The 15,441-nt window shown below is 34.5% G+C and overlaps 1 protein-coding gene across 3 annotated transcripts in view; it reads right to left on the minus strand.

Moving 5' to 3' along the window:
• The window catches only part of LOC129738569 (uncharacterized), a 64,715-nt gene that overhangs the window by 16,630 nt on the left and 32,644 nt on the right, over nucleotides 1-15,441 (minus strand). For 2 of the 3 annotated variants that reach the window (XM_055729801.1, XM_055729802.1), the window contains exon 2: nucleotides 278-678. The exons of the other annotated variant lie outside the window; for it this stretch is intronic. In XM_055729801.1, coding sequence (XP_055585776.1) covers nucleotides 278-501 — 224 coding nt within the window. In that variant the 5' untranslated portion in view covers nucleotides 502-678. The remainder of the gene's footprint in view (nucleotides 1-277; nucleotides 679-15,441) is intronic. 3 annotated transcript variants of the gene reach the window in all.

The following is a 15,441-nucleotide window of genomic DNA, read 5'->3' on the forward strand; positions in this document are numbered from 1 at the left end:
TCAGTCGTGTCGTGTCGAGTTCAGTCAAGTCACAAACTCACAAACAGCTTTGCCGTTCGTTTGTTTGTCCGGAAGGAGACAGAATTGGACGGAAATTAATTGCGATGGTGATGAATGGAGCGGACCTTCTAGGACGTGCGAGGGAGTTGATTAAAGTTAAAGGTTTGGATCATTGAGAAAAAAATTCGCTCTTTATGACAAATCCACAGCTTGAAAAAAAAACTTATTTGGGCCTTCATTCGAATTATTCTGAGTTCATTTACACACCATCAATTACCTGTTCAGTTTCGCCAGGATTGTTGTTTTGTGCACATTCTGAAACTGTTGATGGTGGGCTGCGTACTGAGCCTGTACGGTGGGATTGGGATAGCCGCCGGCATTGGCTGCGGCCTGAGCCTGGGCTGCGCACTGTTTCAGATATTCTTCGCGGGGAACCTCCACCACATAGTACAGAGCACCGCCATGCGATTGCGAGGGAGTGGTGGCCGTTGAATTCACCATTGCAGGATTTGTTTGATCTTTTCTTCTGTTTCGATTATGAACCAGTTCACTACTTAGTTTATGACACTCTAACCATCCGGAATCAACTTAGTTCGATTCAATCACATGGTGTCCCCAGTTGTTACACTATAACAAAGTTCGTTGGCTCATTTTTTCTCACTATTTTTGATGAGGACACTGCGAGACGAGGAAGCGTGTTAATCGTTTCATCTTTTCAAAAGATGTAATCAAATTTTGTCTCACTTGTTTCGAAGAAGATGGAAAAATTTTACTTTTCCACCCCACAATACTTTATCTTCAAGAAAATAACACGGATAATTCCAACATTGTAACTAAGTGCACGTGATCTGAAGCGCATTTCGAAATGGTTTTGTTTTCTAACGAGGGCACGTTCACGGAAAAGATAATCTTAAAACAAGCTCCATCGATTGGTTTATGATCCAATCAACTTTGCTAATGCGAATGTTAACTAGAGCCATAAGACGTACGTAGATGTTCTTTGTGGGTGGTTTGTGATGTGTGTTTTTGGTTTCGATTCCTTGAAAATGTTCCTCGAAGGTTTGAAGCCAAACTTTGATGTTATTGTAATCAGTGAAACATGGATAAAGGATGAAAATGTAGTTTTTTTTAACTATCTACCAAGATTTAAGTTCACTTTTTCATCCCGCTAGCTAGGTGGTCTAGCTATATATGAGAGATAACAGAAAATTCAACAAAATACAAAATTTGCAAGATGAATGATACCACAATATTGGAGTCGAAGTAATTTCCAGTGGAGCATCAATGAATGTGTATGAAACCTACAGGCCACCGGACTACCACTTTCTAAATTCCTAAATTAGAGCTACTCCAATGGAGTAGTACTCCATGCCATCCAGCGGTTGTTCACCGCGTGAAATGTTCTCTCCTCGAAAGCCGGATAGCGGAAGGACACGGTCCTCACTCACTATGAAAATTGTAAAATTGGTCAATAAAAAAGTGAAGCAGAATCCAGTCAGATCAATCCGGAGGCTGGCTAAGGAAGCGAATATCTCGAAATCTTCCATGCAACAATTGGTAAAAGATGACGGCATCATCTAAGGCAAAATAAATGTGCCGTTTGATAGCATAAGGAATTAAAGCACTGCGACTTGAGCGCTCGAAGCGATTTCTGTCTTCAACTTAAAATACTTTTTCTTTAACTTAGAAAAATCAGATGATCGTCAGCTTCTTTCGATTGATCCGGTGTCCAATTCACGTACGGATCGATTAATTTCACCCATGAAGGCAAAGGACGTAAAATTCAAGTTTACTTCCGAGCATACCGCCAAAGCCAAGGTTTTTATTAGCGGTTGCTTCGAATGGATGGAAGATGCATCAGGTTTTCATAAGAGCTGGTGCAAAAGTTAATACTGAAGCCTCCACGGACATTTTAGAGAATCAGCGCATGCTGGTCAAGTTAGGTGAACCCGTGAATGTTGTTGCCCCTCGACTATTTGATATGGGCGTATGTGCAATTAGGCGCAAGCAAAGGCTTGTGGATCCTCTCTCCTAAGGCCGATGACATAGTGAGAGCGATGCGATGCGAATTTACGGACGCAGCCAATGCGAAGTCCCCATCAAATATTTAAGAGAGTATATCGCAGGAACGACAGAATTATTCAAACAATTATAACAGATGTAAAGATTGTATTAAAGTTACCAAAATCGCATATAGCTACAAATGTGGAGGCAATATATCAACAATGACAAGATTCCAACGATTCAATTTCTCCACAAAATGCAAAATAAACGATTTTAAGTAATTTGATTAAAACGAATAAAAAATTTCGCCAACCGAGATTTGAACTCCAGTCCTTCGAGTTCGCTATCCGATATCTAACCACGATGCCAACTCATCAGTTAATGGCCCTTATTCTGCGCCGCGCGTGACGTGATGGTAGTCGACTCACCCAAGTCACGCTATTCCAGTAGTCGGTTTAGGTGAGGAACGTCACTTCGGATGAACTTTTTGAGTTCTTACCCTATTCTGATAGTCACCGTGGGTGAGAATCGTCGCATTCGGGTGACGATTTTAGGTGACAATTGTCGGTACCTTTTCAGGTGGCGACGAGAGAGAAATTGAATGGAAAATTGATACAAAATGGAATAATTATGCTCCAAACGTTTAATTACACTAAAGTATGACAGTTTTAGAATCAATCAAAACAAAAATCACTTCAATTTTTGATTTTTTCAATCATTTGAGCAGAAAAAAAAAATGTTTACTAGACGTTGAAAATAAATTCAAACATATAGAATTGAAAGAGGTTATAATTTCATTTTATATAACTTCATTTACATGCATCGAAATTTGAAAAAAAACACATTTTTTGCACTTCACTAAATCTTATCCGATTCCCGTCGCGGGGGGTATTTCACTTTCACCCGGTAATGTTGTTTTCGAACAAAATAAGCTTTGAAGTCCTGTACTGAATCGTTGTTTATCCACGTCGAGGTGTCGTATCCCATGTGTTGATCCGTATGCAAAGGACCAGTTGATTGAGGCAGCAGCCGTCGATTTCCGCTTTTCTGGTGGATGTTTTTTTCAAGCCGCTCCAGGAACCAAACATATATGACCAAATTCTGTCCGATTCGCTTTATTCGCAGCTCCAAAAGTGATTCCAGCTGCTTGCTTAAATCTTGCAACCCGATAGTGACCGTTTGCGTAACGAAATTTGTACATTTTGATTTAAAATTTAATTTTAACATTTGGAATCGCGAACGAAATAAATACAAACCGAACAAATTTGACACTTGAGTTCACTCGGTCGCTCACCAGAAATGAACATCTGTCACTTTACCCATATCGACTCCGGGAATAAGGTGACAAATCTCACGGTGACTCGAGGTGAGGTGACAATCGTCACGTCACGCGCGGCGCAGAATAAGGGCCAATGAGATCCACGCTATAGCTCTATAGGTCAGATTTTCTTTTTACGAACCGGTCAAAGGAAGAAAGGGAGAGATCGGATAGAGTTTCAATTGATGGACCGCCCATTTATCTTAAGGGGGGGGGTAGGGTCTAACGGGTATAAAAAAACACCATTTTCACGATTTTTTTCTAGAGCCATCGTTCAAACAAATGTATTCAAATTTTTTGCATTATACAAAGCATTGTTAAAAGAACATTTAGTAATTTTTTCGTAGAAAAATATTGAAAAATGAGCCGGTGACGGAGCATTTTCGAGGATGCCTTTTAGAAAACAGGATTTGCGGTGGACACTGTATCTCAGCACAGAATCATCTGAAGTCAAAAAATCAGAGCAAAATATTTTTAATAGATGTTTTTCTGGACCCCAACGTTTTTATTTAGCTTAAAAATATTTTTATGAAATTTTTGTGGCTGTTTGAAGTAAAAACTACGATTTTTCACTTAAAAATCCGCCATTTTCCACCTCTAAAATCTCCCCAAAGTAAAAAAAACAAAAAACAAAAACGTTGGGGTCTGGTATTTGATATGTAGAATATATGTTCCAAATTTGAAAAGAATCGGATAAGTAGTTTTGAAATGACGATGTCCACGGACTTTAAAAATGTGCTTTCGAGAAAAACGCGTTTGAAGTTTCTGCTCTTGCTTTCTTGCAGTATTAGATAGGGAGGATAAAGGCCTATAACTTCTACAGTTTTGCTTCAATTGACTTGAAAATTTGACACAACATTTTTGAAATGTTTTAAAATAAGAAAATAAAAAAAAAATGATTTTTTGAAAGTGTTAGACCCTACCCCCCCCTTAAATCAGTTCACCCAAATCGTAAATGTTGAATTAGCAAAACAAAAGTGGACACACATCGAGTGATTGATTCTTAACATGTTTGTCTACATGCCTGAATAAATAAAATGGTTTTTAAGTTATGTTCACATCCTGAAAAGTGTTTTTCAACCTTGATGACGGATTTTTGCATATTTTTATTGGTCATACTGTAACAGGTCGGCGTTAAATACAGAACTATAAATACTGCAACTTTTTTTATAATACCATAATTTACGTTCAACGAGGATTTTTTTTTTTTTTTTTTTTTATTTTTTTATTTTATTTTTTTTTTTTTGATTTGTGTAGTTTGCCGATTGCGCCATGTGTCCGTGTCTACGTGTACATTGGAATTCTTGAACGGATTCCATTCAAAAGAGTGTTATTTTGAAATTATTTTCAATATTTGTGTTGAAAAAAAAAACAAGAAGAGGAAGATTATCGATAAAATTTAGGTTTTCTGTACTAAAAGCTTTTGTTCTATAAGCTCGATAGCATTGTATAAAGCTATGTATTTTGGGTGTAACGGGTATAACGGGGTTAGTTCATAGTAGTATGAAAAGTGTCTGATCAAAAAGATTGTGCCGAAAGGTCAACGGATGACTAAAACCTTTCAGAAGTGATTTTTGGATAAAAATGTTCAAAATTCATCGTTTTCCAGTTACTGCAAAACTTCTAAGCTAAGTATATTTCTTTTATTTACCTTTAAGTATTAAATATTATATTAAGTGTCAGGAACTCTAAAAGAGAAAAAAAATCAACACTTGCCGTTCATAGAATAAAGATCGAAAATATCGAAAGCGTTATAAGTTTGAAATCGCCTAAAAGTATACTATAGAATTGAATATTTTAGAAACTAGCTTTCACACGTTAAATGCAAATTTAATTTTTCATCTTGTGTACCACGGTATTTTACACAATAATTTTAGAAATAGTGCAAGGCAACCTTTTTTTTGTCGAGATTCATTATCAGAAACTAACATTAAAACATCAGACAAGAATGCCCACCGTTACTGGCATAAAATGGTCAAAATCAACGAAATTGCCACCGAAAGTGTTATACGCGCACTAGCCCAAACGCCTAAAAATAGGCTAAATATTTTTTCTTCCGTTTTATTTGAGTCTAACTACCAGGCATTTAAAACAATCGATATCTGTTTCTAATCTAATATCTTTAGAACAAATAGTATCACAGAAATTAATCTACTTCTTTACCAAAGAACATGTAAACTTGTATAATAAAAATCTGTCCGGATATGAACGGTGATAATTCAAATTGCAATTTTATCCTTTTTGGCTTGTTATGATTAGCAATTTGACTGTAGTAGTAATTTCATGTATATCTAACAGTTATACGAACCTTTTCCGAATTCGACGAAATGCCAGCATTTTAAACGTCAGTTCTAAAACTTGTTAACCAGAAAATCAAAAAGAACTTCCTTATTGAAGCCTTGGAATGTGTAAGCTTAAATATGTCGAACCTTTAACTTGCATCTGGAAAAATTTGAAAAATTGAAACCCTTTTTTAATGTCCGCGATTTTTTTTAATTAGGATAATCGTAAAACTTAAATAATTTCATAACTTATTACAATAGTAGATTAGGCTTAAACATTTCTGTTCTGTATGGTATAGAGATAATTATCCATAGGTATATGGTATAGAGACAATTAAATTTAAATTTCCTAATGAATAAACGAATTAGACTAGTGGAAGTTTTTAAACGACGAACTAAAATTGTCAACCAACATCGAAAGTTGTCAAACGTTTAGCGAAGAAGTGATGAATGTTTTGGAAATAGTTGTGAGTTTTCAAGTTTATAGGGTGCATCTTGTGAGCATGTCATTTCTTTAAAACAATAAATGTAGGTTCAGGCGTAGATAGATAGACAGAAAATTAGATAAACGTATTAGTAATTAAAAAGTCAATATTCAATGCTTCCATGGTTGGAATATTTTCAATTGGATTGGTTTATTTTCCAGATTAATTTTTTTTCTTTTATTCGAGCAAAGGCCCGTATGATTTTTTCTGCAATGCAATAATGCTTTGAGTTAAATAGGCAAAAATAAAAGTTATTGAGTGAAGTCAGATAGATTAATAAAAAAGAACTGAATCTTGACTGAAAAATAAGTGTCTGAAGAATTATATAAAAAAAATCTGAGTTCATAAAAAACCGATAGTTTAAGGTACGGTAAGAAAAAGTTTGTAAAATGTTGAAATAGTAGATATATTTAGGCAGTGGTAATTATTAGTGACATTGACTCGATACGAAAATTCAAATTCTACACAACATTTATGGATTGGTTATGTAACATTGATTCATAAACAATAAGAAACTCACTAACACAGTTTTTCGTCTATGCTAAGAATTCGAATAAAAAGTAAAAGCAAATATTTATATCAGAATCGACTAGGATTTAATGAAAATATTAATTTTTTCAATTACATTACATCATACCAGAGAGTTAGTAAACAAGAATATACAACTTACATTAAAGCAATGAATATCAAATGACATATACTATCCTATATGAATTTCGTTTGCATAAAATTTCTTTTTTGGATATTATTTTCAATTTTCCTAGACAAGTTTGGAAAAAGTTGAATTTCATTAGCGTCAAAAAGATGCCATTAAATTTAGCAAAGCTAATTTCAATTTCAGGGCATTCTGCTTTAAGCTTGTTTAGACATTAAGGAATCCATAAAAATGAAAAAAAGTTTTTAGAAGTGTGAGATATTATAATAAGAAGGTCAAATTAAAATGTATAACTTGTTATCCACATGAAGTTAAGAGGAGAGTTATCAGTTGCACTAGTCAAAAGTGTTTCCTTATCGTATCCTTCCACCCATACTTCCTAAAACAACTTTTTTTTGCTAGGATGCAGAGGTAACCTCGGTCCTAAGGCACAACATTATTCTTTCATCCCTTTCTCTCTTTTCCAAACTATCTATTGACTACTAGGACGTGGCCGGCGCCGTTATTGATGATTAAAGAGAGAGCATCAGTTTTGAGCACTGTGAATGTGTTGTCAATCCCAGACACCATTATTTTGACCTTTGAACAAAATTGATGGCCTCGGTCAATCACGGAGTAGCAACCATTGGCGATGTGGAACTCGTTCTACTGAGCCGCGCCTGCGATCATGGAATTCTAAATGCGTTTAGTTGAATAACAATTCTGATTATAAAAATAAGAAAAATAAGATGAAAGTTTTGAGAAACTATTGATTTAAAACATTTATCAGGTTGCATTTCGGGTTCAATGATTCACGGTGGATGTGAGTAGTCAATCAAGCTAAGCTTAGCTAAGCTAATACCATAGTTTACGTTCAACGAGGAATCTTCTTTACTAGACAAAAGGTTTACTCTCTGGAGCCACCTTAAAAAAAAGTTTCGTTTCATAACAACAAAAGGTACATATTCAAAACTCCTTCAAAACTTAAGAGGGTGGGTCGTTACGATGGAAAGGGTGGTAAAACTTTTTTATTCTTCTCCTATTTTTTATTTCTAACCGGCATTAGCCTTAAAATGCCTCTCAGATAACTTAGAAAAGCTACTTATTGCAGTGAAGCACTCAGTTTCTGAAAGATTATCATGAAATCTTGTACAAGGCTTAGTCTTAATTTTAGCCTGCAGCGCATCACTTTTTCAAAAGTCGGGTCATTTGGGGCACTCTTATGTACAAATGTACTCAACTGAAGAATTACCAGGTGCCATTTTAATTTTAAGAAGCACATTAATCGAACAAAATTTACAGACACATGAACTGAACAAGAGCCTTTCATTCATAATAGATAAGATAGGACTGATGTGTATAAGTGAAAAGTATCAGTGAATAACTGCTTTTTATTGAAAAGAGTGAGGGTAATCATTTTCCGAAAAAAATTCATTTGAAGTACACTAGAAGAAGATTCATCGTTTAACTTTTCTATATTACAAACAATTTAAAAATTATTCTAGAAGTTGTTGTTTGGGCCCAAATACCCAACTGAAATGGATTTGGAAATGAAAATGGAAACTTTTTATTTTAAATAATGCCGAACAAACACTTTACTGTTTGCTTTCATAACAATTTAAGTATCTATATACATACGTAGTTAACATGAAAAGTGTGTTATGTTTTACTTATTTTGACTGCGTAAAACAGTCTTTTAATCCGCTTCTTTTTTGAAAAGTGAGTTTTTAGAACTGCACTGAATTTTTTTGAGAAATTTTTAATATACACTTAAAGTGGTAAAAATAATATTCCCTCCTGTCAACTCACACGGTGGGTCTTTTAAGAATTCGACCTTTTAAGGATTTCATCTAGAAAATGATTCATTATGTTGAAAAGGTCAGAAGAGGTATCCCAAGTATTGAAACTGAAGCAGAAATTCAAAATTCTTAAATTAAGTTCTTTTACTTTAAACAGCATTTAGTAAAAGTGAAGTACCAAACATAAATTGCAGGAAAACTGTAGATAAAGCTTAGTTCTTCTAGAAATGGGACACTTTTTTTTTTGCTGATAGCTCATTTACTAATAATCGCACATTCAAAATTTGACAGCATTTTGCTGCCTGTTGAAAGTACCATTAGACCTTTTTTCAAAATTTTAAATTTACATGTTTCCGAGATATTTACGATGCAAAAGAAATAGAAAAAAATATTTAAGAAATAGGAAACTTCAAAATCCATCATTTTCAAATTGATAGTCAGCTATCAACCGTTGATTATTCAAAGAATTACTGTGTAAGAGTAGAGGAAGTACCAAGGCTATGAGATAAATGATTTTTGATGGACTACTAAACTTATGAAAAACCCTAATTCCAACAAATTCCAGCGTTTGAATCCTATAACATGTCTGCTCGTGGCAAGGTCCCTAGCAGATTAAAGTTTGTATTAGCTGGTTGTTTTGTATAAAATATTATGATTTGCCAAAATTCTGCTCCTGTGGAAAAGTGCAACAATTTTTAAAACGAAAACTTTGATTTTCATTGTCTTTAAAAGCCAAAAAAGAGTAATCTTATATATATCCTTCGCAACCTACGATCTATACTAACCGATAATTCTTAAAATTCAATCTCATGATGGTTTTTCTTCGTTATTTATAGATTTTTTCAGCAGACATTCCATATAAAATGCTTTTAAATGGCTCAAAAATAATCAAGTTTTGTTAATTTCGAAACAGCTGTATCCACTTAATCGCCTTTACATTCTTTAAAAAGAGAAGTATTGGACAGAAAACTATCAGAAATTGCAAGAAGAGAATGCAGCCACCTAAAATACAGATTAGACGAAGTATAAGTTGAAAAAACTGAACAATATCATGACTGAAAAAAGTGTGCGCCGGCCGATGGGAGATACCAAGAATAAAGTAGATATTTTTCACACAAAACCGATAAATATTGTTTTTTCGTGAATCATTATAAAGTTACCTTCATTTTCTTCATAGAAAGTATTTCGTTCAATCGAATGGTTTTTGAGATACACGCATTCTTAACTGTCCCATTTCTAAATGCACTAAGCTTAATATCAATGAAACTCGATAAAACGAATCAAACAGGATCAAGTATTAAATTCATTTTAAAGCCTTTACACACGCATCTGAAAATAAGCTATGTCTTTTCACTTGCCCAAATAAACGGGACAAATGTAAACTTAGAAATTTGTTTTTGCCAACAGTTTTCAATATTTTTCTTTCAAACGTTGAGAACTAATTTAGTGGTGCAACTGATTTTCTTAAAGTTCATATTTTTCCAAGGAATATGATAGTTGACTATGGTGAAATCTGTTTGCCCCGGTGTTCCTTAATTGAAAATTAAGATTGACTTTAAAAAGTAGAAAATAAAATTTTTTTGGTTTTGAGTGACGTTAACATGAAAATTTCCATAAAATAAAATTAATGCATAGAACCATCGTAGCCTAAATAGATTCTTTCTTTCCGTTCTATTCAATTTTTGAAAATCTACTTTCAATTAAATGTGAGTGAACAGATAAAGTCGTTATGCGTCAATGTTCCGAAATTTTTAAAATCAGAACATCCTGTTGAAACTCAGTAACAACGCAGGTTTCAGTGATGGAATAGAGCTATCTTTATTTTTTTTTTCTCAAGGAATTTTAAGCGACAATGGCTTATTCATCCCGAAGTTGGTTGTTTCACGTGTTGTATGCTTTTTTGTTTGTAATTGTTTGTATTTTTTTTTGTATTTTTTTTCCTTTTTTTTTTCTTTTTGAGCTATTTTTATTCAGTTTCGTCTATGAGGTCATTAGAATACAACTATATTAATTAGCGATAGCTAATTGTCACTTTCTAATTCTTATATTCCCTAACCGGGAAAGTATTCATGTTTTGGTTCTACGAGATGAAGCAGCAGAATTCTTCTGTTGGAGGAACGGATTTCGATAGATCCGAACCGTAAGTATCATAAGGTTGCCAGAATTTTTTCAGCACCTATACGGCCTGATACATCCTGGCAATTTTATCTAAAAACCTGGCAAAATCTGGGCATTTGTTGCGAAATTTTCGACCAAAATTTCGGGCAATATCCGGACAAATTTGTTCAAAACCCAGGAATTACTCCACAAAATTCAAGCAAAAAAAACTAGAAATATTTTTTTTATTTCATTAAAACTCATCAGTTTATTGATATCGTATTTTAGGCTTTCAAAAAATCTTTCGTTTTATTTTTTTTTCGAAATAATCTTTCGAGATTATTTATTATTCAGAAATTTTCGATTTGGACGCAAAATGTGTAACACGATTGTTTTTTTTCTGTTTGATTTTGCAAATTAAGTGAATTAATCCGGACAAAATCCGAGCAACCGGGCCGGACCGGACTTTTCCCACCTTTTGTTTTAAATATCCGGGCAAACCCGGATAAAACCGGACAATCTGGCAACCTTTAAGTATCATTACATCCAAATGCTTCAATTGGATTATGTTTTTTTAAATGGGATTAATGAGGACATGTACTATACACGACAAAACAGAGAAAGTGGCTGTATTTCGGTCAAGCAAAATGATTGAAACTTATATGAATTTCATTTACATTTTTTGCTTGAATAAATAATATAAAAAAGTTATTTGCACTGTATAAAATAGCCCGTTTTCATACAATGGCAGGTGCTGTTTGGGAACACTTCTGGTTGTAATCTACAAGTTTGGCATATGGCGAAACATTTTTTTAAACATGATTTTGGTGAAAGTAAGGATATTAATTAAAACTGCTTCTAAAGGCGAGGATGGTAAAAAATGCTGTCAAAAATGGTTTTAAAAAAAGTTTCCTCACCGTTTTTTTTTATTTCTATAGCTTATTTTATCAGCTCCAAAAAATATACCATCTAAAGCTAATCGGGAACTAGAAATATTAGGAAAATACCCAAAAACTGTCTCGATTCACTATATTGACTGATTGATTCTATCTCCATTAAGTACAATGCAATAAATTCCAAAATAAGAATCTCTCTGTTTCAATTTAAAAATTTATGTCAACTCGTGCCGGGTAAATCAGCCTACCTCCTTCAAGCATTGAGAGATGGAGGACCCATGTAAGTTTTATTTATGGAATAAATAAAGAACTTAGCAAAAAAAGGAACATATTTTATAAGAGAGGTTTTTCTGCGTACGAATACTTGGCAAAACTCGAAAATTTGTGAAATGACCAATGTTTCTTTGGAAGTTCGTGACCTTCAAACTTTGGGAGAAAGGGTGGAGAATCCATACTAGAAAAACATATATTTCGGCATAATTTAAGTGATCGTGAAGCTTTTAAAAACAGAGTTCAAATTTCAGATCTTGAAAAACAAATTTAGAGATCAAGTCTCAGTAAATAATATGAAATCATCTTTGTATTGCTATTCAGAATTCCAGTTGCAGCTCTCATTTTAAAGTTGCCATGCCTCTGAATTATGTTGAGGTATGATTTAAAAAATGCCTACAATAATCAAATTTAAATTAATGTTTGCAAGTTGTATATTTATTATAGATACATGTATTCAAAACTGCAACTGATTAATAATTTAACTAGAAGGTTAGTTCAAAATCTGGTGTTTGAGCCAGCTTTTTTGCTCTGCTAAATATTTAGAGAAAGGTGCGGTAGGATATAATAATCATAGCTTAGAACTTGACATTCGTTGAAGGAAAAATTGTCTTCATGACCTAGCCAAGAGCAACAATTTCCGGTTCGTGCAGATCATCATCATCATTATTTTGCGTTTGTTTGGATTGTATAACCGATTTGGATTGAAGGTGGGGGAGTTTGAGAGAGAAAATGTCTATACCAACACGTGAATGTGGTCAACTGCACAATAACACAATGAACACTCGCGGTCCATTGATTGCGCAATACTGGGTATGTAGATATCTGTTCGGAATGATCCGGTTCAATGGAGCTCATTGAGGAAAAAATCGAGCTGAAGCGCTAACCGGACGATACCGGACAAACTGAAACAAGCCGACTCGTTCTGTTCTGAATCGAAGCCGGGATGCTGAAGCACCCTCCACCATGTTGGTCGTCATCATCGTTAGCTAGATGTATATCTAAGTTGTTTCGTGTTCTATGCATTTCTCATTTTGCTCCGTGTTTGAATTTGTCATTATCGAAACTGGCCGTATGAGTTCTTCTCCGTACTAGGGGGATGTACGGATGATGTCATATTAGTTAATTTTAAATCTCTTATGGCGGCACGAGTAGGTTTCAGTCTGTCTAGCTAGGTGGATGCTAGAACCGGTATAGTCGGAATACTGTACAGGCGTAATGATCCACGACTTTACATTGTTGCTGCACACTATTGTTTATCATTTCTAAGTTTGGCTGAAGCTGCTTACTTAAATTTATTATAAACCGGTGGCTCCAGAGAGTCAACATATTAGTAGAGTTGTTTACCGTTACTTTATCGAACAACGTTGAATATATACGATCCTCATTAAAAGGAATGAGTACCTGATGGAAAAAATTGCCTCAGTACGGTGCAAATTTTCAAGTCGAATATTTACGATTTGAATTCATGTCAGCGTGCTGAGTTTTGTTTTGAATGAAGGTCACCATGGGTGACCGAATCAGGGAAACTAATATCAACACTGATGAGTATACTGTCCAGATGCAGGTCATTCACAACCCACCCCGATGCACTATTTTTGAATCCTCACTATAAATTAACTTGGAAAATAAAATTTTATTCACATACACAAACAACCAGGAGAGTTGTTGAACGAGAGAGGAATAGCGGTCCTAAAAAAACCCTTGTTCTCTTCTCCTCTGAAAACTGTAAATCGCAATGTTGGTCCAAGAATTGCCCTCGGATACACTTTCGATTTTGCAAATTTTGTGCTACCGAGCCAAATTGGCAGAAGCTGCCGATTTTGACGGAAAAGAGCGAAGAAAATAATCAAATAAAAACCCCACGGAAACACCTGCCTGCCCGGTTAAAAAAGCACAAATCACTTTCCACTTTTTGGTGTGGCTCCAAAATTGTCGATTTTCTTTTGCCACTTTTCGCTGCCCATCAAGGGAGTGTTGTTTCCACTGATATTTTCATTTGCTTCACACACAATCACACTTGGTAGTTTTCTGGTTGAACTGGTTGTTTGGAACGTTCGTCGTCCTTCTACTGGGAAAATGCAATTTTCTTCATGCCAACAGGGCAACGCACACACGGAACCATATACAAATACGTACATCCCAACCGACCTTTGGATGGGAAACTTTCACCAATATTGGCAGCCTGCAGCAAATCGAATCATCCGAGTTCGGTTTCAAATTTTCACTGTCGATTGGCACGCACATTCCTGATGTGTTTGCTTTTTGTTTTTCGTTATGGTGGTCTTCTAATACTTGGTATATCACCCCATTTCTTTGCCGCCATTGCCCTTCGTCATTCGCATTCCTTTTGGGCCTGCATGGACGACGATTCCGGCCAAATGATGGCCAAACACGGTGGCTGTGACAGATTACAAATAGGCGAGAAATTCTTGTTTTTTTTTTTATTCATATAGGTGATTTATTTAGTTGAAAAAAATTAGGTTTATAAAAATAAAGAACTTTTATGAAAAAAAATTATTCCCGCAGAAAAATTTCAATAACATATTCTATAACGAGTTCTGGTTAAAAATCATAGCAGCTTTGAACTTAAGGAAAAATTTCACAAGTGAGAAATCCAAATTTTTCGAAAAACCAGTATAGTTAGTTTTGCTCCGTTGTAAAGCTGGGCATTTTCTCTTTTATTGAAATACTTTCAACTCATTTTGAAGAAATTTTTTAATCAAATTTTAAGTTCAAAGTTCTTAACTCCTAAAACTTATGTTCAGACATTCATCGGACAATTGTGAATCCAATGTCAACGCATGCATATATGGCAGAGTAATTTTGTCTGAACAGACGACAGCAGGATGAGCAGGATGTTTGAAATGTTAAATTTTTCATTTTTAGTTTGATTTCATATGAGGTATAAGTGCATGAAAGGTTATTTCGAGAAAACACGCTTTAAAGTTGATGTGTTTGATCATTTTCCCAGTATTTTTCGAAAATTTGTATTTTGCTCTCGAACTTAAAAGTAGGTAAATAACATTCTAAAAATCTGAAAAAATCACCAAGTATATTTTGAAATGTGAAGGATTGTTTGGCATCATTAACTCAAAATCGACCATTTTGTCACTTATACCCCTTTGGCTCTGAAGGCCTCATATGTTAAATTTTTGTGCCGAATATTTTCTTTAAGAGACCGACATATATAATTTTGTTTTTTCTAGATAATTATTTCGAAAATGTACTGGAATACATCCACCATTTTCTTTTATTTATGAATAGCTTTTGTTTGCGTGAATGGAATCGAAAGAAATTTTCAGCTTAGTTAGTATTAAAGTAATGTTTACATGTGCAAAATTTGATGACAATTTGTCCAATGGTTTTTTAGGAAGCTCCCAAATAACTAAGAGATAGACTACGAAATTTGTGCAACGTTGTGGAAAATGCAAAAAAAAATCCTAATTGTACTTTTTGAAATATATGGAAACCAATTATTTGATCATTTTTCGTGTCCCAATCTAGCCCAATCTAAGCCTTTCGATTAGGATGTGGCCTAGAAGGTCTATTTATTCTGTTCGTTCAGGGGATTTTTTTCATTATCTGATGGGTTTGCGACGGGGGTTTTCAGATCTTACCCAAAATTGAAAATTTGATTAATTTTCACGGCTTAA

The sequence above is a fragment of the Uranotaenia lowii genome, chromosome 1 (genome assembly GCF_029784155.1).
Source record: "Uranotaenia lowii strain MFRU-FL chromosome 1, ASM2978415v1, whole genome shotgun sequence".
Taxonomy (NCBI): domain Eukaryota; kingdom Metazoa; phylum Arthropoda; class Insecta; order Diptera; family Culicidae; genus Uranotaenia; species Uranotaenia lowii.